Below are 24582 nucleotides of genomic sequence, written 5' to 3' on the forward strand. Positions count from 1 at the left end.
CATTCAGCCGGTGATTTCCCCAAATCGTGTTACTGCGGCTGGATTTTAAATTGAAAATATATCTCAGCAGCATTAGCAAAAGGGCTTTCAATACATATGAAGTTTACATTTTAACTGAGCATATCTTGAAAATATATTGTCTTTTAACTGCAACTCAAGTGAATTTTATGATATCTTATAATCTAAACCTCATGCCATTCTCATCTGCCCCAAACCTCATCATTCAACATCTGCCCAACTTTAAAGCTTTTTCTCCATAATGTATTATTGATTTGTATAATTGATTTGCCATATACATACATTTTGTGCCAAGTAAACTCTATTCTAAAACAAAACTATAAAGGATCTCTGGTTTCTGTTCTGTTCAGTTCAGTTTCCCCCCAGAGGGGAACTCCTCTTCCCAACCAATGTAATTAAAGGTACCTTTCAGTTCAATTCTCTTTCCATGCAAGTAAATCCTCTACACAATCAAGTCAATATAGCATCCCATATACACATGTTATGAAAGGGAGAGTATGTAGAACAGCCTAAATGTGTGTCATCTGGTAAAAAAAATCGCCTTCCCTGATTTAGAAACTAATAAATGCCTTGGGACAGACTTTATTATGGTTGGTGTAGTCTAAAATTATATAACACAGCCATATTAGGCTATATTTGACTTAATTTTTTGCATGTCTAAGGGATCGGATTACATAATCATGATCACAGTCCAGAAATTGAACCAAATCGGGCAAGTAAACTAAGGTGGAGTGAGGGAAGCCTTTTTCTCAGTTTTGTCTGAGGGGAAGCCCACAGACTCAGACCCTTACCCACAGGTCTATCATCTTATACAACAAAAGGATATCAGTAATCCCAGTCTCTTCAGAAAGTGTATTTTCTCGTGTTACTTTTAAAAACTATTGTTACTTTGCCTCGTGTTACTTCGAGGGACCTTTTTCCACAGCTATAAAACATGATTCATTTGGGCCTATTTAGTTTTTGTAGTTCTTTTAGAACTGTAAAAGACAACAACAGCTAGCCTGTCCCAAGTACTGTAATTTACCGCCCTGTTATGTACTGTAAACACATCTGTGTGAGTTCACCGGCAGCCCCTGAAGGCAGCGTCGCAGTTTCTGTGCCCAACGGCAGGGGGCGTCGATCTACGGACGCCGTTTCCCGTTAGCCCACCAAGCTGCAATATCCAAGCCTTGACATTGCGAAGACGGAGGCTGTTATGGTCTAGACCAGGATACACAGAAAACGCACAGCACTGCGAGTCTCGGAGCCTTGTTATGACAACATTTCCAGTCGGTCCAGGTAAACGGAAACCGCGCCGACTACTCGTCTGTCGAGCAAAACGTTAGCGCCCTGCCAATGTTGTGCAGTTAGCAAAATGACAGCTAATGTCAACGAGCGGGCTAGCGCGGCGAACGTTAGCTTTAGCTGGCTAGCGTCCGTCGGATCAACTACAAACGTAGTTTACGGGTAACTGATAAGTCAGCGCACACGACCGCTGGTTTCCCCCCAACGACGGCGCATTGCCTTGTCCGGAGAGTCGACGCCGTAACACAGAAAGCAGCACCAGCAGCCAGCGTCGGTTATCGCACCTGCAAGATACGGAAAATGTTTTGGTGTCGATGCTAGCTCACGTTAGCTAGCTAATCATTTCCAGCACCGTTTCCTGGTTGGGACTTGCTCTGCTTGTTGCGATGTGTTCGATGTAATAGGGTCTTATTGGCTTACGCGGCACAAAAGCCAGCTCGCGTTTAACAAACGCAATACAATGCTTGCCCGGATACTTCATGTTTCATATTACAGGAAGTAACAGAAACAAATCGGTGCTGTTTGCTTGGTTCCTGTCCTGTTTCCTGTCAAACTATACGTCAGGAAACATGGCTCCATACTATCTGTCCATTTGAGTTTGTAAGTCTCTTCATTTGCTTGTGCATGTGTTCACTGACTTTAATTCTTGTTACACCCCAAAACACAGGATAAGTGTTAGCCAGTTAAGTTAAACAGTGATCGATGTACTTTTGATTTTGATGGCTGTACATATCAAAAACAACCATCAATAAAGAAAGTCGTATTTTGAGAGGTGAGTGTTATTTTATTTGGGTTGTAATGACACAGCTCCGACTAGAGTATTCCCACATTTTTCCCAGGAAATGTACAAAACATAGGCAGCGATCGTTTTCTCACCTTGCCGCCTGAGAGTCGCCTCTTCCCGATCTGTGTGTCTGCAGGTGGAGGCAGGAGGTGTGAGTAGAGTGCAGCAGACGTCGGCAGCATGTACTCCGAGTGGCGCTCGCTGCAGCTGGTGGTGCAGAGCGACCAGGGCCACCTCAGCGTTCTGCACACCTACCCCACCAGCGTGGGCACGGAGGTGGCCAATGCCGTGGTCAAGCCTCTGGGCACGGCCGTGAGCCCCGTCGCCACGGAGAACATCCTCAAGACAGACAAGGAGGTGAGGAAGTGGTCCACGCTGGTGTACGCCCTGCGGAATGCACCGGCTAGCAGAGGCCGGCCGGTACAACACTGTACAGTGGCGCTATCACTGTGCTGGGTTTATTTTTTTGGGGTATCAAAAAACTGCCTTCTATTAGATTAGAATTAATCAAAACACATATGTCAAGACGCGTTTTTGTGCGGTCATGCAAGTTAAAGTGGGACAACTGGGTTGGAGTTACATTAAACAGCTTTCTTACTTATTGTTACTTTTCCCTTTAAACATGATTTAACAAACTGCAACCAAAAGACCAAAGCAAGTTCTTGTGTGGTTACAGAAAGGCTTTATATTGTTCCTATCGTAAACAGCAATAAGTGAACGCACTGGTTTGTTCGTTGTCAGCAGTAATTTGTTTTACGAGCCACAACAGTACCGTGCCCACTGACTCTGGTCCCCAGGGAGTTCACAACTAATAACTGCCACCTACTGGCACAACAAGGACACGACATGACATGGGACGAGCAACCGGAGCAAAAAAAATCACACCAAAGAGATGGATGAAGTGCTGGGAAGATGGTTCTGGGTTTTATCATGATGACAGAGCTAAATATTTTTCTTTGCACTGATCTCAAACATGGCCTCTCTGGAATCAACGGAAAACCCATCACGGCACAGGAGAACCTTAATCCCTGGTGTCAGTCGTGGCAGGAAGGTTCATCCGTACTTTATCCTCAGCATGTAGTGAAGTTCGAAAGCAGCAGCAGAACTTCAAATGCACGATGCACCTGACAAATATCTGGAATCCCCCCACCCCCCCAGCTCTGTGGCTCCCAAGCTCACAGTGTTGTGTATTAGCAGACGTTTCAGCATTCTATCAGAGCGCACAAAAGACTTTGATGACAGCTTGTTTATATGCAGCATACAAACAAAAGAATCAGAAACTGCTCTGACTTTTTATAACTAATCCATCAAAACTGCCTTGAATAAAACTTAGTCCTGATCTCACGGAAGAGCTCAGAACATTTCCATTAAACACACATATTGTTTATTACTGATAAGGCTTAAGGATATAAAAGTAGCCATTTATAGAGGATTTTTCTTCTGATTATTATATAATTAACGTACAATGTAGAATAAAAATAAAGATACGTGTTAATTATCATTTATGTGGCTCCGTACTAATGACACTATGATGAATGTTTACAATGTTGTAGCCCAGTACACACACACACACACACACACACACACACACACACACACACACACACACACACACACACACACACACACACACACACTTCCCTTCAAGATATTTCTTTTGCTTTAATTCCTCCGAATCTCCCTCTTAACAAGCATAAAGTATAAATATTAATTTACTTTTGGCCACCTTTGTTATGATAAACTAAGTAATGTATACTAAACTAAATATTTTTTGTCTACTATTCCTCCACTGCAATATGCTACAATTAAGAAATCCTGCAAAAAAATATCAATACCTGGGAACTTTAAATTATAATTAGATTAATGAGATTGGAATTTGCTCATAGGTGAAGTGGACCATGGAGGTGCTGTGCTATGGCCTCACCCTCCCCCTGGAAGGGGACACTGTCAAGCTGTGTGTAGATGTGTACACAGACTGGATGATGGCCCTGGTTTCGCCCAGGGACTCGATGCCCCAGCCTGTGGTCAAGGAGCCCAATATGTATGTCCAGATCATCCTCAAACATCTGTACAACGTGTTTGTACCGAGGTATGTCCCAAAGGTTCAGAGGCGAGCCTTTATCTCCTTTTACCTGCAATTTAAATGTATACTTGGTGCATGTTGTATAGGTCTCTCTGCGTTAATGTCACATATCATGTCTGCTGTACACTTTCTCTGCGATAACTTCCCTCCCTCTGATTTCCTTCCTTATCCCCTAATGCCAAACCCTCCCTCTCTTGCGGAAAAGGCCTGAGCAGCACAGTCTGAACCATATCAGGCTCTGCCAGCAGGTTCTGACTGCAGTTCAGAAACTGGCTCGAGAGTCCGTCTCCATGGTTCGGGAAACCTGGGAGGTGCTGCTGCTCTTCCTGCTTCGCATTAACGACACATTGCTTGCCCCACCCACAGTGGGAGGTAAGCAATCTCCCAGCTTTTGACGTATTTACTTGAGCTATTAGTGAGATAATCGCCAACGACAATTATAACCTACAATTTCCACATTTCTCCAGTCGGAGTGGCAGAGAAGCTGGCGGAGAAATTGATGGCAGTGCTGTTTGAGGTGTGGCTGCTGGCATGTGCCCGGTGTTTTCCCACGCCGCCATACTGGAAGACGGCGAGGGAGATGCTGGCCAACTGGAGACACCACCCCCCTGTGGTGGAGCAGTGGAGCAGAGTGGCCTGTGCCCTGACCTCCAGGTTAGAAAGGCATTAACGTCACGTGGTTTCATACAGTTTGCAGAGTGAGAGTCGGTTTATGTTTGTTTTATTGAATTGTTTCAGGAGAGTTAAGCTAGTTGGTTTGTCCTACCTGTTTAATGCTCTGTGTTCACAGAGGGGAGAAGCAAATGTATTAGCAGTTGTACTAATGACAGGAAAAACAATAAGAGATTTCCTCTATTGGTTTAGGCTTTTTTAAGTGTCTGTGCGTTTCCGTCTTGTTTACTCCAATCCAGGCTTTTGCGGTTTACCCACGGACCATCCTTCCCACTATTCAAAGTCCCCGATGAGGACGCCAGCCTGATTCCTTTGGAAATGGACAGTGACTGTGTGGCACAGACGTGGTACCGCTTCCTCCACATGCTCAGGTGTGTAATTCTTCAACATCCTCTGGGGTCTAAACTGAAAAAGAGATGCTCTTTCCTCGTCAAACTGATCCCGACCGACAGATGGTTTATTTGTTCATGTGTTTTAAGAGACAAGGAAGTTGTAGCACATAGTGGAACCAAAGCACAGCATCCCTTCCCGTCAGATATTTCCCCTCTGTATGTACTTCGCTTCCTTCTTTTATTCATTTATTCAACCTTCTGTCTGTCCATCTGTCCTTGTTTTCTCCAGTCTGCTCCAAAGCAGCTTATTAATGATCACAAAGACCAAACTCGTAGTTATTTGTAGATCCACACATATAATCTCAATGTTTTGTCAAACAAAAAGTCAAAATCATCAAAGTAAGATACCAGTGAAAGACACGGACACAAAACTGATTCCATTCTTTCCAAGCCATGGTGTAATCTGATGTAAGATATATCCAAACAATCTATTGCAGTGTTTTTAAGTTGATTGCTTGTCTTGTTTGTTTCCAGCAACCCAGTGGACCTGAGCAACCCCGCGATAGTGAGCACCACTCCCAAGTTTCAGGAACAGTTTCTGAACTCCAGCGGTATCCCTCACGAGGTGGTACTGCATCCGTGTTTGAAACAGCTGCCCCAGATCTTCTTCAGGGCCATGAGGGGTATCAGCTGCCTAGTAGACGCCTTTTTGGGTAAGAGGGACATTCGGGGGGGGATTGTTGAGTGTAAATGTTTAAATGCTAACAAGGTGACATTTCAGAGGGAAAAAATGAAACTCATTGGAAGGATTCAGCATCTGTTTTAGCAACTGTACCACAAATCATGTCAACATTAGGTGAGGTTCTAGGCACACAGTGATGTTTAACACATGTCGAAATTACATTATTGTGGCGTGGGATGAAGATGATTTGCAGAGCCCGTCCTTCATTACATTTTATGTGAAACAAATAAAAAGCAGATATAGTGTTAACTCTGATCTTCCCCAAGTGAGTTTCATCTTGCCACTAGTTTTAATTTTGTGTTGAGATGAGTGGCCACCAGTGGCTGCTGGAAGGTAGGAAAACCACATTAAAACACACATAGTACATAAGAGCCACCAATCCATGACACGTGATTCCTTGTAACAGCCTCAACTCTTTTCACACGGGCACCACTCCTGATTAAAATCAAGATGGACATTTTCCGTCTCAGTGATACCTGTTTAAACGTTTAAATAAGAAACGTATCAGTGTGTATTTTTCTCTTTACGCTGTAGGTGTCTCTGTCGAAAAGAGATATGTCCGGGAGAGGGTGTTCTCTTTTTGCACAGTGCTGCTCTCTCATGGTACAAACATCAGCTGACTCGTCATATAATGAGATGGGCATACAGTGGTCTATTTATTGGTGTTGATGATATTAACAACTGGGATTAGTTTCGCTGTAGCAAAGTGATGAGTTCCCGAACAATTCCAACTAAACTACAAGATCATCACCAATGTGTCTCCCGCGGGCATGGAAAGGTCAATCGAGATAGATTGAGATCAATTCCTGGTGATTTTGTATTTAACTGCATGTCAACGAATTAACGTCGTCAAATAATCACCTCACAGAACCCTGAAGTCGTTTCATTTCCTTCTCTCTCTCTCTCTCTCATAACATCAGAAATTGGAGAATGATTATATTTACCTGAAGCTGAGTTCTGGCCTCTGGAAAATTTGAATGAGACTAATCAGAAATACTCAAAAAGTCCTCGGCGCCCACTCCTCGGAGAAAAACAAACTTGCGCCTTGTGTCGACAGGTATATCACGTCCCAGGGCTGACAGTGCCCCGCCCACCCCGGTCAACAGAATGAGCATGTCTCCGCCCCCCTCCATCACCAACACCACGCCCCCGCACAGCCGCAAGCAGCGGCATGCAGTGGTCGCCAAAACCACAAGCAAGAGTTCAACTGTAAGTCTGTTAAACCATAACAAATATTAAGTGACTGTGTTAGAAAAAAGTCTTCTGACATCTGAAGAAATTATCTTTTTAACTCTTTTTTTTTTTTTGCCTGCGCGTCTGATAGTTGCACCAATCCTGTTGTCGACATACCCCAGTCACATATCTTCCTCCACCCCTCCTTCCCCACCCCGCAGGGCAGTGGTAGTCAACCAACCAAAGCATCCCAGCAGCAGCAGCAGCAACAGCAGCAGCAGCAGCAGCAGAATTCGTCCTCCCCGACGCTGCTTTCCAGCCCCAACCAGAGCAGCTGGGAGTCCCGGCCTCTGCCCGCCCCAGCGCGGCCGAAGGTCAACAGCATCCTCAACCTGTTCGGCCAGTGGCTCTTCGACGCCGCCCTGGTGCACTGTAAGCTCCACAGCGGCCTCAGCCGAGACCCGAGCATGACCGGTAAGAAGTGAGACGGTGGCTGTAGCGTTTCCAATTAATGCATGTGGTCAGGTGGGTGTTTCGTTGCTGTTCATTAGTTTATGTATTTTTCCGTGGAGTTATCTGTGTTTTTGCTGTTGTTTTCTTTTTAACCGTATGTTGTTGGGATATCCTTTCCCTTTTTTCACCATTTTCTCTGAAACTTCTTTGTGCTTGTCTGTGGGTGGAGGGCTTGGTTAGAAGTGGCCTGGTGTGAGATTTCCATCTGATTTTAATTCATTTACATCAGCCAACAATTTGAACACGACCACAACTGCATGTAGACTATAACCATATGCCGAGCTCTTCATTTAATCGGTAAATTATTGGTAAAAATCATCTCCAGAGGATTCGATAACAATGCACAAAGTCCATAAATTTGGCGTACATTTGGCTCTCCCATTTTCTTTTTTGTCTTTTTGGTGTAGTGTCCTGCACGTGTCAACCATGTCTGATTAATGTTAAAGAGTTGTAATGGGTCAAAAGTCATGTATTGAGGAAAAACTAAAAAAAAAAAAGCAATTCATGCCTGATATGAATTGACCCCAAAATACTGAATCTGCTTTGATTTTGTGTCTCTCCACCATTTCTGTTATCTTGCAGCCTCTTTTATCCAAATTCTCCTTTCTTATAAATCTTGTAAGTAGGAACGGCAGCCTTTCTTTTCCTCGCTTGATTTGCGTTCTTCTTGACAAATCGTCCTGCTTTTTAGTTGAGTTCCTCATGATCATCGCCATCGTCACCATTGTTTTCTGTTCCCACTCCTTGTCATAAATATATATATATATAAAAGCTCACCAGCGTTCCCTCTCGGCGTTTCTCCAGAGAGGTGATGGAATGGGCTTCACCAGCTGAAACACTTGTCTCGATCATACCGTTGCCAGTTTGTGACGCCACCCCATTTAGAGTTCTCATTTTTCGTTTTCTTTGGGTCACACTAATCCTTATTGTTCAGTTTCAGACCCCCCTCCCCTCAAGTTCAGCATTAATGTGTTATAATTTCCTTTTGTATTGTCAATTCACCTGAGTTTTGATTTTTATTGATTTGGTGCCTCAATGCATGAAGTGAATGTCTGGAGTGTCATATAATTGCAGGGACCTGACACAGGGATTTTGCCTAATGGCCTTGCTGAAAATGACTGACGCATTTTATTACCAGCACACTGCACTTGGTCGCACTTTGTGCCATTAATAGATAGAACATCTGGGGCAAACTCATTGTGTCAGAGTTCCCTTTATTGAATGCTCTAAAATTATGTTAGTGAGTGTTTGCAGTCATTTAAGTCTTTGTTTTTATCTTTTTTTAGTGATTAAATGTCTGCTTTGTGTTGCCCCCCCCCAGTTTTTACTGTTTACTTTTTTTGTCGTACCGTGCATATAGCAGACACATGTCAATGTTTGCCTGTTCCTCATACATACATGCATGAATACTAATGACCACATTACAATTCAGCATCCTTCATTCTCTTGCCTGTCTGCCACTCTCTGCAGCGATAGCCACTCAAGTAGGTCTGGAGCTGAGGAGGAAGGGCTCGCAAATGTCCAACGACTCCATGGTGTCGAACCCCATGTTCGACGCCAATGAGTTCCCCGAGAGCTACGAGGCGGGACGAGCTGAGGCCTGTGGGACTCTGTGCCGCATCTTCTGTAGCAAGAAAACGGGAGAAGACATACTGCCTGTTTACCTTTCCAGGTAACGTCAACTTTTTTTTTGTACATCAAATTCCAACATTAATATTAGCCTACGGCCCATGATACACAACCTACCTCACCTGTGTGTGAACATCTTGGTTTTTCTTTTTGGCGCCCATGTGAACAGGTTAGACCAGCGACACAGCTCGGCTGATATTTTTCATGTGCAACATGATCATCATGTCAGCAACATTACATAAAAGTGACAACTTTCACCGTGTCCAGGCTTTATCTGAATATGTCAAAGACATTAGTGATTACATTTTTTTGATCAACTTAATGTTTTTGACAGAGAAAATGGGCTCTACAGTTGTACTATGGAGTATTAGCATAGAGCGTGTTGAGGTCATAATTATGTTATGTAAATAAGTTAATAGAAGGTGAAGGGCGGTCGTCTTTCAGTGTGCATGCGCTGCCTCAGCCGCAGCACCGATCCAGCAATGCTGAAACTCTGCCCAAGCCTACCAGTGGACGTATTTGTATAATGTATTTTAAATTTTGTATTTAAATTCTTTCTGCAGGTTCTACATGATCCTGATTCAGGGTCTCCAGATCTCCGATTTCATCTGCAGACCAGTTTTGGCTTCTATCATTCTCAACTCCTCCTCTCTCTTCTGCACTGACCTGAAGGGCATCAATGTGGTGGTACCCTACTTCATAGCTGCCTTGGAGACGATTGTACCAGACAGGTCGGTTTAGTCGCATCTTATGCACATGTTTGGATCAGTTAATAAAAGGCCGGCGTCTTTTACTAGATAACATTTTTCAATTTTGAGGATATTGTTGGAAGTATGTGGTCAGCTGGTGTGGTATGGGTAATGGATGGATGGAGGTCTTAAGTTTATCTCTGTGTGCTTTGTTGTACTTTTTCCAGAGAGCTGTCAAAATTCAAGATCTATGTAAATCCTACTGACCTGAGGAGGGCCTCCATCAACATCCTGCTCGCTATGCTGCCGTTGCCGCATCACTTTGGCAACATCAAGTCAGAGGTAACAGCTTTGTAATCTGTCTGACTTGTCTTTATTCCTTTTATTTAATTGATTTCTCATCTGCTATGGTAATGCACGATATTTCAGGTTTGTAATTGTCTTTTTTTATTGTACCCCCTTTATCCCCTTTCCCTTAGCTTGTTTGAAATATATAACAAGTGAAAGGCATTAGGGAGAAGATTTTTCTTTCTTTAAATTTTCAACTCCAAAAGGCTTTTACAGGTTGATGTTCACATCACAGTAAAGCAAGTCCCAGAAGATGTCTTTGTTTGTCTCGCTTTCGGACAAACGAGATTGTTAACTCTATTGAGTTTGTGTGCTTCAGGTTCTGTTGGAGGGAAAATTCAATGAGGAAGACGGGTGGCCTCATGACCAGCCTGTGTCTTTCCTGTCCCTAAGGCTACGTCTCGTCAATGTCCTGATTGGAGCACTGCAGACTGAAACCGACCCCACCAACACACAGCTCATCCTGGGTACCTACTGCCCTCTTTACGTCCTCTTCATTCATTTCTGTTGCCTCTCATTCTCAAGTCTATAGATTGTTCTTTATTAAACTTGATTGTCCACCCTGTCAGGTGCAATGCTCAATATTGTTCAAGACTCAGCACTGCTGGAGTCCATAGGTGCACAGACGGAAACAGTAAGGCTGCTTTTACCGCCTGCTAAATGATTAACACTTTATGATGCTCGCAGCAGCACGGTAGACTGGACCTCAGGATGGCTGTGTTTCTGTTGTTACAGGGGAGTATAGATGGGAGCCACGTGACCGTGAGGAGTCAGAGTCACAGCCGTACCAACAGCGGCATTAGTTTCACGAGTGGAGGCAGCACAGAGGCGACCAGCCCCGATTCGGAGCGTCCTGCCCAGGCCCTGCTTCGAGACTATGGTAAGACCCACTGTTACGCTTCATACACTAACATCCTCGTGCTTGGTGGATTAACACAATAGCACTGGCTTTGGTGAGCTCCTGCATAAATGGCCGACTTGCTGGAGCATTATTTCACGTGATCAGCAGCTGTTCACTGATCAGGTTGACACATTTGTTCTTCATAGCTAACGTGGTTAGAGTGGTATGCAGAGTTAAGAAGCGCTGGGTAAAGTGTATTTGTAGGTGAACTTTTTTTTGAGTTGCTGTGATGCTGTGCTATTAAACAACATTTTGGCACAGATGTATGAAGTGTTGGGGCTGATAGCATTACTTTCTTTTCCGCTAATGGATTGGTCCCGACAACCATGCTGGATCAGCGTTTCAAAGTTTTCTTCTTTTGCTGCAGAGGGCTGAGCGATGTTTGACTGACTCATGTGTTGGACATTGTGATGTTATAGGTTTTTACTTTTTTTTCTTCTATAAATTGATAATGACAGCTCTCATTAAAATTTTGTGTCGTTGACACATCCACTCATTCTAACTTATTTTTGCAATGATCTATTATCATCACTGTTTTAAACGCAATGTATAGATGTCCACTTCCCATAATGTTGTCCATGACATATAATAAACAGCATAGTTATTTATTTTTTCTAAAATCTGACATTGTTCAGCCCTATTCCCAGGCAGTTAACTTATTATCAACGTATTCCTCAGTCTCTTCATTCTGCTCAGTGTTGTTTGCTGTTCTGTATTCCCAACACTCTGCTAATGCATGTCTCAATACACAAACATCTCTACTAATTTGGCATCCAGGACATTTTTCTTTTCTCTGTAGTGCTGTGTACCTGCTTTGTTGCCTGAATTGTGCTCTGCTCTATTCTTTGCGGTGTTTGGTATTTCCGGGTGTTATATGGTCTAGCTCTTCCAGATACGGCGGCGGGCCTGCTGGTGCGCAGCATCCACCTGGTCACTCAGAGGCTCAACTCTCAGTGGAGACAAGACATGAGCATTTCACTGGCTGCCCTGGAGCTGCTGGCTGGGCTCGCCAAGGTAAAGCTACAGTAACTCCGCGGAGGACTCACTGCAACGATCTGTGGCTCGGCTCCAATCCTCAGTTAAACAGACACACGGCACTGCAGCTCTTTATGCATCTGTGACCTCACAGCCTGTTATTGGCTGGAAGCTACACACCCACAGCCCAGAAATGTTGCATACACAGCAAAATAAGAAAATGCAGACAGAGTGCAGGGTCTCTGTCGATAAATACACAGCTACACACACTTCTAATGGATTAAATTACTGATTGAGAGGAATTCATTTTGATTCTATACATTGTTTTTGTGAAAAACCTGCATAGTATACCTTTAACATACATAAAGAGTTGTTTTAACTATGTTGTGATTTCACTTGAATTATAACTGCGACAAAGCAAATTTGTCATAATTTAGTGAAACAGTTATGTTGTGCACCAAAATCTACAAAATTTCTTTCCAGAGGGTTTTAATATTGTCTCTAATGTGCTACATTTCCCTGCACTTTTGCTATATGTTTAAACCAGGTGAAGGTGGGAGTCGACTCCACAGACCGCAAACGTGCCGTGAGCTCTATATGTGGGTACATTGTGTACCAGTGTAGCCGTCCAGCACCTCTTCAGTCGCGAGACCTCCACTCTATGATTGTAGCTGCCTTCCAGTTTCTGTGTGTGTGGCTCACAGAACACCCTGACATGCTGGATGAGAAGGTGCGTCTAAGGACAGAATTTGAAAATAAGTTTTTGGGTTAGAGAGTGGTTAGTGTTTGTTATTAAAACAAAACCGTTTGGGTTTTTTTTGTTTCAGGATTGTTTGGTAGAGGTGTTAGAGATTGTGGAGCTGGGAATCTCCGGCAGCAAGTCCCGACAGGAACAGGAAGTTCGACACAAAGGAGAGAAGGAGCACAACCCAGCTTCAATGAGGGTGAAGGACGCCGCCGAGGCGACTCTGTCCTGGTGAGAGTTTATACAGAATTGCTATAAAGTCGCACTTCTCAACTCTTTATAAAGTACAAATAAACACAATATTTCAGTTTGAAAAATTGCCCAAAATGTTTGATGCATTCATAATATATATAGATCAGGGCTTTTTTTTCCCCGAAAATTTCAAATGTCTTGGACAAAGCATGCTTATGAAATTTTAGAACGTGAATGAATACTTACTTCCTTGTTCACAGAAGATTTTAGTTGATTAGGTGGTCCAGGCCCAGGAAACATACACGTACACACTACTATAAAATACATATGCAGTTTTTGCACTCTTGAATATCCCTTTGGTTGTAGCTGCTGTACTCTTATTATTTTTCTGCTTCTTCAATGAAATAGTTTCCCCAGTTTTTCTGCTGAACCTCCACACAGACGACCACTATAGTAGTGAAACAAGCATCCGTTGACCCAGTTTCATCATATCCGTTTCCTTGCATTTCCCGTGGTGTTCCCCAGCATCATGCAGGTGTTGGGGGCCTTCCCCTCTCCCAGCGGGCCCGCCTCCACCTGCAGCCTCCTGAATGAAGACACTCTGATTCGCTATGCCAGACTGAGTGCCACAGGAGCGAGCAACTTCCGCTACTTTGTGCTGGACAACTCGGTCATCCTCGCCATGCTGGAGCAACCTCTTGGCAATGAGCAGAGTGAGTAGCTTGTCGTCCATCTTATGACCTAATACCAATTTATTGGGAAGTACCCGGCACTGTTGAATTGAGATAAATAACCAGTGGAACACCTCTGTCCTCACAGACCCCAGTCCGTCAGTGACAGTTTTGATCAGAGGCACAGCTGGCAGACATGCCTGGACCATGCAGCTCTTCCACCAGCCCAGAGGAGCTCGGGCCAATCAGAGGGTGAGATCATGCTGTAGATTTTACTGGCTCATGAAGGACAGCCATGCTAAAACATTGCCACCCTAGAAATATTTTGACATGCTCGACTTGTGGGATTGCATTGACCTTACATCCATTATACTGATAACACACCTCCATATCTGTCTACATCTCTCTTCCCACAGCAGGTGTTTGTGCCCGAGGGCCGTCCATTGCCCAACAATGATGTGGGGATAAAATACAACGTCAAGCAGAGGCCGTTCCCTGACGAGGTGGATAAGATTCCTCTTGTCAAAGCTGACGTTAGTATTCCGGACCTGGATGACATTGTCAGTAAAGAGGTGAGAGAAAAGCTTCCTTTTGGACCTTCTTATTGATCTAATATCCACATTATGACTAATGATATACCAATGATTCTACTTTAGCTATAAGCTAACCCAAGATTGTTTGTTGTATTGGCTAATATGGAGCCATAAAGTTAACTAATCAACCATATCGTTTGCTATCATACAAACTCAGGCGTGTTGTCTGGGATGGCTGGATAATTCAAGTGCTACAAATACAGTGATGAGTAATTTCCCACACGTGAGTTGTTGGAGGGAGAGAATTTCACTTGGGTGTCTCTTGGATAAAAAAAGGGTCAAATCATCGGGTTTGGGGACAAACGTGTGATATTTTGTGTGTTTTCTCGATCCAGTGGCGCTACTCACAAAATCATTTGTAGTTTTTAATGTAATCCAATAATTCACCAATAACTACAGTCCAAAATTGCAATAGAAGTGAATCCGTGATCAATAACGCAGGGCTCACATGTACTGTGCGCGTATGGGGCTTCAACAGAGACGCTTAGGGGTGGGCGATCTGGCCAAAAGATCATATCATAATCCTTTGGGATAGAATCAGGTTTCCCAATCTGATTCATCATCTAGGCTAGTTACACCCATAATATAGTTTTTTATTTTTCTCTTTGTACCTGATTAAAGACAATAAAACATGAATGATGCCAAACTAATTTCAAAATACCAGTGCCATTTAATAAAAGGCTATTATAAAAAAATAACAGCAACACCAGCACAGTACTTTGGCTTCCACAGTGATTGTAGTGATTATATACTCATGCTGTCTGCAACATAAGTGGAATAAGTATCCATATGGTTTACTGAAGCAAATACATTACTCTACAATACAGTAATGCAAAAGTAGCGTGCCCCCAGTAATCTAGAGTGTAGATTACTTCTTTCTGGTCCATTTCTGCAGTAAAGACGTCAGAAGACTCTTTGCTTACGCTGCAAGCTGTGCGTGCGGGAGAAGTTGAGCAGAGCTCAACTTTTCAAGCAGCAGCCAGCAGCCCATTAAATCGTGCTTAAAAAGATGCTCTAGCTTGGGCACTAGCCAATTAAATCGCAAGTCCTGCCTGACATCAAACGTTACAATGAGCCTGGAGAGAGGAGGCAGAGGCAGCTGGCATGTGTTCCTCTGGTTGTGGAGTTTTATTTCCTGTGTACTTCCCCTCAGCATTGTATGGGCAGCTAGCATGGCACGCTAGCACGAAAGCAGGCTGTGTTGTGTATCCTGAGCAGGAAACCATGATTGGATGTTGTCGTTGTGACGGTCACGTTAGCTGCAACTGTCAGGCACGTCCACTGTCAAGCGTAAAAGCAACATGTACGTGTGAGTCCTGCGTAAGAAGGTGAGCATTAAAAGCCTTTAAAAAAACACTGATTATTAAAGGGTTGTGCAATTGGATTGGATTGTACAGGTTTAGCTAATAAAATGGTAACTCCTTCTCTGTGTTAATATTTGGTAACCACACAAGCACAGGTGCACACCAGCGGGAGTTGGACCTTGGGACTGTGGGTTGATTCATGTGCCATTCATCAGCTGCAGTGTTTCAAAAAACAAATTCTTTAAAAATGTGTCTTGTCCCATTCGACTTTCCAGCTGGAGGTTCAGCATGACAGGCTTCGTGTTCTGATGACCAAGCAGATGGAGTATGAGAATGCCCTGGAGCGACACAGTGAGGAAATTTGGAAGTCCAACTCGTTCCCGGACCCACAGACGGACTGCAAACCCCCACCACCGGCGCAGGAGTTCCAGACGGCACGCCTCTTCCTCTCCCACTTTGGCTTCCTGTCTCTGGAGGCTCTCAAGGTTGGTGAACATCATTTCACCCCCCCCCCCCCCCCCCCCCCCCCCACACACACACACACACACACACACACACACAACTAATCTCATTCCAATATCACATTATATACAAGCCTTCCAACTACTTTTACTTAACTTTAAAGTTTTTGTGATTAAGAATTATATTATATATAATAATGTGGGATTAATACTAAGAGTAAATGATAATGGTAAATGACCTGCATTTACACACTACTTTTCTATTCTTAACAACCACTCAAAGCACTTCACACACATTCAGACACATATTCATACAGCACTTTATAAAATGTTTTTCCATTTATTGAATACGTACAGCATTATTCTTACATACATGTATTATAGCGTTCTTGTTTACAAAGAACACTTAGAATGCATTTATATTTCTTTATTATTTTCAGGAGCCCAACAACAGTCGCCTACCTCCGCATCTGATCGGCCTGGAGTCGTCCCTGCCGGGTTTTTTCGATGACGTCAGCTACTTGGACCTGCTTCCCTGTCGACCGTTTGACACCGTCTTTATTTTCTACGTCAGAGCTGGACAGAAAAGCAGCCACGAGGTGAGGGTGAACTCAGGCTCAGTGGTTGTGGTTGCACACACAAATTCTCTTTAACATAGTACAGCATATTCTATGATGAGTTTGTTCAAGTTTGAAAATGCACAGATGATGCTTTTTTCTTCTTCTTGTACAATAATGTCAGAGTAAGAATGTATCTGTTCTTGTTCTTTGCGATCAGATCCTGCGTAATGTGGAGTCGTCATCCAGTGTCCAGCCTCACTTTTTGGAGTTCCTGCTGTCCTTGGGCTGGCCTGTGGATGTGGGACGCCACCCAGGGTGGACAGGACACCTAGATACCAGCTGGTCCCTCAACTCCTGCTCCGACAACAATGATATACAGCAAACAGGCAAACTACTAAACCTAGTCCGGCGTTAAATCTGAGGACAAATGCACATTGTGGGGACTGTTATCTAAATGTTTGTGGTAACTACAACAATGACCCAATTTTTCTTTTGCTGTAGAGGAAGCAGCCACTCCTGAGGACACGGGAGGTTCAGGGTTCAATGGGGAGAAGAAAGTTTTGTACTACGCTGATGCACTGACGGAGATCGCCTTCGTTGTTCCATCTCTGACAGAAAACTCTGGTCAGTGCGCTCACGGCTTTGACTGTGATATTGCATAATATTGCATAAAAGCCAGTGAGGGGCATTAGGAATGACAGTTGGCATTTTTTTGCTCCTTGTTGTTTACCCAGAGGAGTCATCAGTGCACAGTGACTCCACAGTGGAAGCAGACACCAACACGGACATCGTGCCTGGTTCACACAAACAGCCCAACCTCACACTGGAGCTGTTCCCCAACCATTCTGAAAACCTGGAGTCTGCCAAGAAGGTAAAGTGCGGTTCCTGCGGGTGTATTTTGACCTGTAATGCTGACAGTGCTGATTGTGATGTAGAATATATAAAAAGCAAAGTGAGCAAAAGTATTGCAGTTCTGTACAAAGCAAAAGACACTTAGATGTTGCATTACTTCTTATTTTGTATTTTTCACTTATTTATTTTCCATATTTTGGTTATTGCACAGAGGTGTCCGGAAACGCATATAAACGAGATTATTAGTCCTTTGCATATGTTACAGAAAGAGCAATAAGACTCATAAACAAGGTCAATGTAAGAGAATATACCAACAAACTGTTTATCAAGTTGTCACAAGTGTTATTTAGTTGATTTAAAAATACTATTGGAATTATCTGGACAATGATTTAGAATGTTGCTTAAATATTTTTTTTACAAAGAACAAATAACGAAATGTATGTATGGAGTAATAATTTAGCTTTGATGAATGCTGTTGATTAATAAATTGTTTAAAAGTATATTGATTTGTAAAAAAACAAAAAGGAAATCAAAAAAGGGATGGCCATTTGTATATATGTCATTCATATGAAAGGAGCAGGCAATTTAAGATTTTTATTCTGCATGCTCCTTTTTTCGTGAACGAAATAAATTCTTATCATTATTATATTAAAAAAATACATATATACATATAACGTTTGCTTAAACGCAGTGTGTGTGTGCTATTTCTTGTAGCTGAGTCCTTTGGTGAAGACAAAGAGGTCTTCGACTGGAAAGTCTTTCCCACCACTGGGTCCTGAGACGAAGGTGTTTGTGGTCTGGGTCGAGCGCTTCGATGATATTGGTAGGAGCCTATTCTTGTAGTACTTGTAGTTTTCAAAATATATTGTCTCTGTTTAGATTATATTAAATGTTATCCTCTTGAAATATCTTGTTACACATTTTTCCTAGAATTAAATACTCTGTGGCCTTAAACGGTGACTGTAAAAAAATAGTTGCTTAACTATGTGCATGCACGATTGTCATTGCTTCTCTCTTTTCAGAGAACTTCCCGTTGTCTGATCTCTTGGCTGAAACCAGCACGGGCTTGGAAGCCAGCATGAGCAACAGCACTTCCTGCAGGTATTTAGTAGTTCACACTTCTCTTGTCAGTATGGAACACACACAGTTAGTGCGCGGGTGTTGGTCAGGTGCAAAACTGAAGAGAAATAACAGCTCTGCAAAACAACATGTGCCCTCACGTGGCATAGAAAGCACGGCGTAAAACACGGGGCAAAACAGGAAGTGCAACGTGCAGTCTGCAAAAGCAAACGGAGGGCAGGAAGTGTGACAGAACTGTGTCAGGGTTGAAGTGAAATGTGAAGTGGCTCAAAGGAAAATTTTCTTTTTTGTGTGTACCAGCAGACAGAGAACAACCACAACAATAGAGTATTAAGACGTGTGTACACTAAGAAAAATGTTAGCATTTGGAAATCATGGAAATGCAACAGTCCTATAATGCAAACTTTGTTATGCTGTTTATTTCCTCTCAACAGCTTTACATTTCATCAGGTCTCAATATTTAAAGGGCCCATAGTATGCCCTCTTTTACACAAGTTACATTGGTTTTCAGGTGTGTGCACTACATGTCTTTGACATTCCATGTCAAAACACCTCAAGGATCAAGCCACACAGCACCCTCCTCTTTCTGTATAAACAGCCCTGTGAGACTATGGTCGATTAAAGCGCTTTCCTGCTCACATCTCGCCCCCCCTCCCTTCGTGTACCGCAAAGCCCCGCCTCGCTCCGCCCCGGGTCTGCTGCGCAACTACGGCGTTGCGCTGCCATGACAACATTCGCACGTGACAAGGCCCAAAGACGCAGAGAACCGGGAGGCACAGCGAACACGTTCTCGATAATTACACACAGAGCACAAGGGGCTGGGCGATAGAACGATAAAGATATGTATCGCGATAGACACGTTATCAATAGAAAATGCGTTCGATAGAACGTTTCGATAATTGTTTAGTCCTCGTTGGAAGAAACCGGAGCAAAGAGTCTAGCTACCCCGGCCGGCCGCGAATCTAGCTATGCCAGCAGGCCGCGAGTCTAGCTTGGCCATGCCCGCGGTCGTCGTTCGCTTGCGAAGATGCAATGTGTTTTTTTCCGCACTTCAAAGGGGAGGTGCTGCTCAGGTTGGGGCGTGGTCGCCCCAGTAGCAGGAGTCAACTTACGTCACTTGACGCCCGGGCTGTGAATGGCTCGTTTACAGACCGTCTGCACGGCCAACCCAAACCACGAATCAACGACTCATTGTTTTCTTTTCATTCTGAAGGTGCCTGGAGCATAATATGGGCCCTTTAAATCTAATAAACCCAACTTTTCTTTTGGTGGTTTGAATACTTTAAATACATACTACTTTTGTTTATAAATGACATCAACAGAATCCTCTTTTCTGTTGAGCTGCAGGTCAGGGTTACTCGAGAAGGACGTTCCCCTGATCTTCATCCACCCTCTGAAGACGGGACTCTTCAGGATCCGGCTGCACGGAGCTGTGGGCAAATTTGGCATGGTGATTCCCCTGGTGGACGGCATGGTGGTCAGCCGCAGAGCGCTAGGTAACGCCTAACTTGTCCCCTGCTCCCAACTTCACTTCTTTAGTCCTCAAATTCGTCCTTTCATCTTAATGCATGAGAGGGAAGTGCTGTGTTGTGATCATTAAGGAGCTCCCTGAAATGATAATGTGCACATATGTTTAATGGTTTGCATTTGAGTTTGAAATGCACCGGAAATAAACTCCATTTAGGAAGTGTGTTGTTTTTCTATTTGTAAGTTTGTAATTCTAGAGTAATTTGCTCCGATAAGTTAAATTGCCATTGGTTTATCATTTACCATTGAATAAATCATATGAAGCATTAGGGTTAGGCTCCTCTTCCAGGCCGATTCTTCACCTAAACCTCACTCTGCTTTCCAATGTGGACAATGTTGTCATGGCCAACAGATTGAATAATAAAGGTCTGCGGGCAATTTTCTTCCCCACAAGTAGCACTGGTGCTTCCTGCTGAAAATTTTTGGAGCAGAAAATTAAGGCCCACCATTTAAATCGAAGTGCAACGCAACCCATTCTTATTTTTTCCCATCTTGCCTGTATTACTGATAAACACACACACACACACACACTTACTTCAGAAAGTGAAGTAGTAGTAGAAGAAATAATCAGGTTAAATAGTCCCTTTAAAGAAATATAGACACCAGATAATGAATGCACAAATGTAAATAATGTATGTGGTCAGTATATTAGTCATTGCAGCACTCCCTCTTATAAACCTCCCCTCCCCCTACCTTTGGAGCATAGTTTATACCTCATGGTGTGGTTGTGCTTTTCGAGCGCTTCATGTTTGCGGTCGAGTCAGCAAATTTACTGTAGTTTTCCATGCAACTGTGGGGCCCCACCGATAGCAGAACATACAATACATGGCATTCTTTGTAATGTCTCAGGCACGTAAACTGTGAGAGTCATTCCTGTCAGAGAGAGTAGATCTTCGCCTTTTTCCAGACGAGATCACCTGCTGACTCCTGAATCTTAAATTGGGGACACATGATGGTCTAAATGATCTTTTTCTTTTGAATATTGAATGGATAAATAGTTTAATTGACACCAAAAGGCCTAAATGAAAGCAGGAGCACTTACGGACCAGACACAGGTAGATGACATCCCGTGCAGAATTGTCCCCACGGTGATGGTGAGAGCCTCGTTGTGTTAGCTCTCCGCTCTAATCACTTGTCTAATTGCTGGTGCTTCTAGTTACAACATTTAGTTGCACTGTCTCCAAAAATTAAACTAAATGGTCTCAGTCTGGAGCCCTGCTGTGGAAAGCTACTATAAGTTTTAACTGTTGCTTAAGTTTTCTATAACATCAATGTACAAAATGGCTGCTCTGTCTGTAATAACGTTTTGAACACATTGAGTCCAGGCGAGCTCACACGTTTGCATCCTTTCCTTGCAGGGTTCCTCGTGCGCCAGACGGTCATCAACGTGTGCCGACGGAAGCGGCTGGAAAGTGACTTGTACAACCCGCCCCACGTGCGGCGGAAGCAGAAAATTACTGAGATTGTCCAGCGCTACCGCAACAAGCAGCTGGAGCCGGAGTTCTACACCTCGCTCTTCCATGAGGTGGGGGAGGGAAAGCCTCACCTCTAATACCCCTGTCCTGTCCTTACACTGGCTCACAAGCGCACACACACACACACACACACACACACACACACCTTATACTCACACACACGCGCACACACACACGCAGAATCTTTATATTTATACTGTACTATTTTGTTATTTATATGAATACATATATCAACACTGTCTGCCTTTGACTCTGGGAGCAAAGCGTCAAAAACCACGCCAAGGGGGGGAAAGCTACGTTTCTATGACGCAGCCACACGCGGGACATTTGAAATGGCCGAAGTTCAACAGTGACTGTCTCTGCTCATTTAGGTTCATGCTTCGTGGCAAAAAAAAAAATAAGAGTTTCTGCTTGTCTTCAATACTGCAATACAATAGTTACACTGTTGGCCTTTCTGAACTTGTACAAAAAAAGAAGAAAAGTTTGTTCTTTAAATCCTGTGATACGAGGTGAGTTTCCTGATGGTCTGGTAATACAGAGTCGTGTCCAAAAACTCTGATCTGTGTTTGTTTTAATCAAACCGATTCGTGGCTGGACCTTTGCCAAGGAGATAAAACATGCAAGCGTCAAGAATAACTGTTTTGTTAATCCACTTCGCCGCTGCCTCGAGGCGAGTTGCTTCAATAGAACAAAGAAATGATGGATGGCGTTAACGCCTAATCTGATTTTTTTCCCTCTTTTTTTTTTTTTTACAACAAACTGTCATCTCCACCCAGACACGTCTGCCTAAGTCTTCCTCGTGCGAACACACATTGGCAACTGCAGCAGCTGATTGTTTTGTCTTTGTTTTTTTGTGTTCCCCATCCAGATGATTTAGAGGACTCCTGTGTTCTATAACTGTATATGGATGTTATTTTTGGTACCTGCACTCTCACTCAGTGCCAGTCTGAAAGTCATCCCATCTCACAACTGCCACTGCACTGTTTGTGTGTGTGTTTGTGTGTGTACACGCAGCCACATGCTTATGAACCAGACAAATGATTGACAATTGACAGACAAGTGGTGACCCTATAACCTCCCATAGATGGCATTTAGTGATGAATTAGGTCACTTTAAAAGAAATTAGACTTTTGAGAAAAATGTCAATGTTCTTGGTCGGGACGTGACTCCAGAATTGTTTTTCTCCTGATACCCGGCAACAAACGAGTTCACTGATGAACAGAGCAGTTTGCACTTGACGATCGCAGGGCTTATACGGCATGACCATGAAGACAAAGTGTCGTGGGTGTGCTCACCCCGTGAAACACAAACAGTTTGCTGAACCAATGAAATAAAGTGGAGACGAAAAAGAAACAAAAGCGAAGGTGGGCACACTGTCGCTGAGACATCCACCACACGTCTCGTTAAAACGGCACCTGGAGGGAGCGACGGTGTGCTGACCTCCGTTGGTTTCTGTCTCTGCCAATACCAGGCAGAACCACGGCGGAGGCCAAGTGTCCCAACAAAACTCTATGGTGACGTATTCAGAGGCCAAACATAATCACTGTAGCTAAAGAGCATTATATAACTTCAATTTTGCCTAATCAAAGCTGTATTTTTTACTATTCTAAACCCCGCAAGAAAGTATTTAACATTCACTTTGGATGACCGAAATTAGCAGTTTTGCCCTTTACAAATGTTTTCTTAACTTCTTTTTTTTTTTGGGATGGGGGGGCTTCACAATTTCACTTTTGTTCACTCACTGTACTTTGGTTTATATTCAAGCCCTCTCACTGTCTGCCTGTAACAATGTGAATCTATTTATCACAGCGATGGAACAGGGCAAACACCTTCTGAGTTTCTTTGTTATGTTGGAAAAGTCTTAATGCACTGAGGACAGTTTCTGTTGCTTCTCTGTCCCCCCGGGGGTTTCCTTCCGTGTCTTTTTTGTACTTCTGTGCAGTTTGGAGCGGGAAAAAACCCGCTGCTGAAGGAAGGAGTTTTATCTTGTAAAAATATGAATGAAGAAGAGGCGCCGGCGAGTTTTTAAACCTATCATGTCTAACTGTGCGACTCACTTTTTACGACCGTGCTTCTATGCACATGCCTTTTTTTGGAAAGGAGAAAACTACATTAAAAATGCTTTAGAGAAAACTACATACAATCAAGTCATACATTGTACCCCATGTCACTCCTCTGATGTCTGGATCATATTTAAGGATTTGCCATGTACAGAAGCGGAGGATTTATATGTAAATATATGATAGCGTGAGGCATTTACAAGTTGTCCGTTGCATACATCCGAGATGGCGAGAAAAAAAGGTGTATGTATGTGTGTATGCAATTATGTGTGGGAGGATCACAATGGGTATTGAATGTAACATGCATCAATTAAAACTATTACTGAGCTTTTAATTTCCTTCCATTCCTAATGTTTGACTTTTTCTGGAGCACATGCTTTCTAATGAGGAATAAAATGAAGTTCCACTTTAACGTTTTTTTTTAATTTAAAATTTTGTTCGCAGAAGCAAGGAGAGCTTCTAGATTTCAAAATGCAATTAGAACGAAATGCAGGCAGTTATTTTTGCACCACAAAATAAATGAAGAGGGAGTAGCCTGCGGCGTTAATTGTGGTATGGTGTGAAAGCTGAAAATTTTTGCTCCGAGCTGTATTGAATCATAACGAACACTGTAACGGACAATACCGTTTATGTCTGGTCTACTGTTAACGACTTATTGCATGCAGCCGCGCATACACACGACCACGTGCAGGTGCGTTCATAGTCTTATTAACGGTTGATTTCCTTAATTTTCCCTATATTTTAGTCACACAAGTTGTGTCGAGTCGCCTGGGAGAAGAATCAGTGTAAGGACCGTGCGATGTCGTGTCGGTGCCACGACGACATTGGAAAGTTGGATGTGACTAAAAGTTGCGCATCGAACTCAAACTCTTGTTCCCTCTTGTTCCGTCCAGCAGGGGGCGCCTTTCTCTTAAGTTTA

At 43.3% G+C, this 24582-nt stretch overlaps 1 protein-coding gene across 10 annotated transcripts; it reads left to right on the plus strand.

The window, feature by feature from the left end:
* The first annotated feature begins 1137 nt into the window (after positions 1 to 1137).
* ralgapb (Ral GTPase activating protein non-catalytic subunit beta) lies at positions 1138 to 23997 on the plus strand. 10 transcript variants are annotated; one of them, XM_035644147.2, is made up of 32 exons: positions 1138 to 1296; positions 2223 to 2443; positions 3973 to 4175; positions 4375 to 4541; positions 4637 to 4823; positions 5081 to 5212; positions 5708 to 5886; positions 6450 to 6518; positions 6973 to 7124; positions 7310 to 7562; positions 9072 to 9273; positions 9794 to 9961; positions 10147 to 10261; positions 10587 to 10734; positions 10837 to 10901; positions 11003 to 11147; positions 12052 to 12182; positions 12691 to 12873; positions 12971 to 13119; positions 13606 to 13793; positions 13900 to 14003; positions 14171 to 14323; positions 14502 to 14567; positions 15924 to 16133; positions 16550 to 16708; positions 16887 to 17055; positions 17171 to 17293; positions 17404 to 17540; positions 18236 to 18344; positions 18544 to 18622; positions 19949 to 20097; positions 21487 to 23997. In XM_035644147.2, exons 2-32 carry the CDS (start codon positions 2267 to 2269, stop codon positions 21678 to 21680), a joined length of 4665 nt encoding a protein of 1554 aa, XP_035500040.2. In that variant the 5' UTR covers positions 1138 to 1296; positions 2223 to 2266; the 3' UTR covers positions 21681 to 23997. The 10 variants fall into 10 exon arrangements, with proteins under 10 accessions (XP_035500040.2, XP_035500039.2, XP_035500041.2 ...); XM_035644146.2 differs by having other exon boundaries at positions 1139 to 1296; positions 14168 to 14323; XM_035644148.2 differs by having other exon boundaries at positions 1139 to 1296; positions 12061 to 12182; positions 14168 to 14323.
* The last annotated feature ends 585 nt before the right edge of the window (positions 23998 to 24582 follow it).

The sequence above is a fragment of the Scophthalmus maximus genome, chromosome 3 (genome assembly GCF_022379125.1).
Source record: "Scophthalmus maximus strain ysfricsl-2021 chromosome 3, ASM2237912v1, whole genome shotgun sequence".
NCBI lineage: Eukaryota > Metazoa > Chordata > Actinopteri > Pleuronectiformes > Scophthalmidae > Scophthalmus > Scophthalmus maximus.

Bases quoted from the DNA above. Each gene is read 5' to 3' on its own strand.
- ralgapb (XM_035644146.2), top strand. From the start codon at position 2,267: ATGTACTCCGAGTGGCGCTCGCTGCAGCTGGTGGTGCAGAGCGACCAG. The intron at 7,563-9,071 runs GTAAGAAGTGAG...CACTCTCTGCAG, and splicing joins CCGAGACCCGAGCATGACCG to CGATAGCCACTCAAGTAGGT. The intron at 14,004-14,167 runs GTGAGATCATGC...CTCTTCCCACAG, and splicing joins GAGCTCGGGCCAATCAGAGG to CAGGTGTTTGTGCCCGAGGG.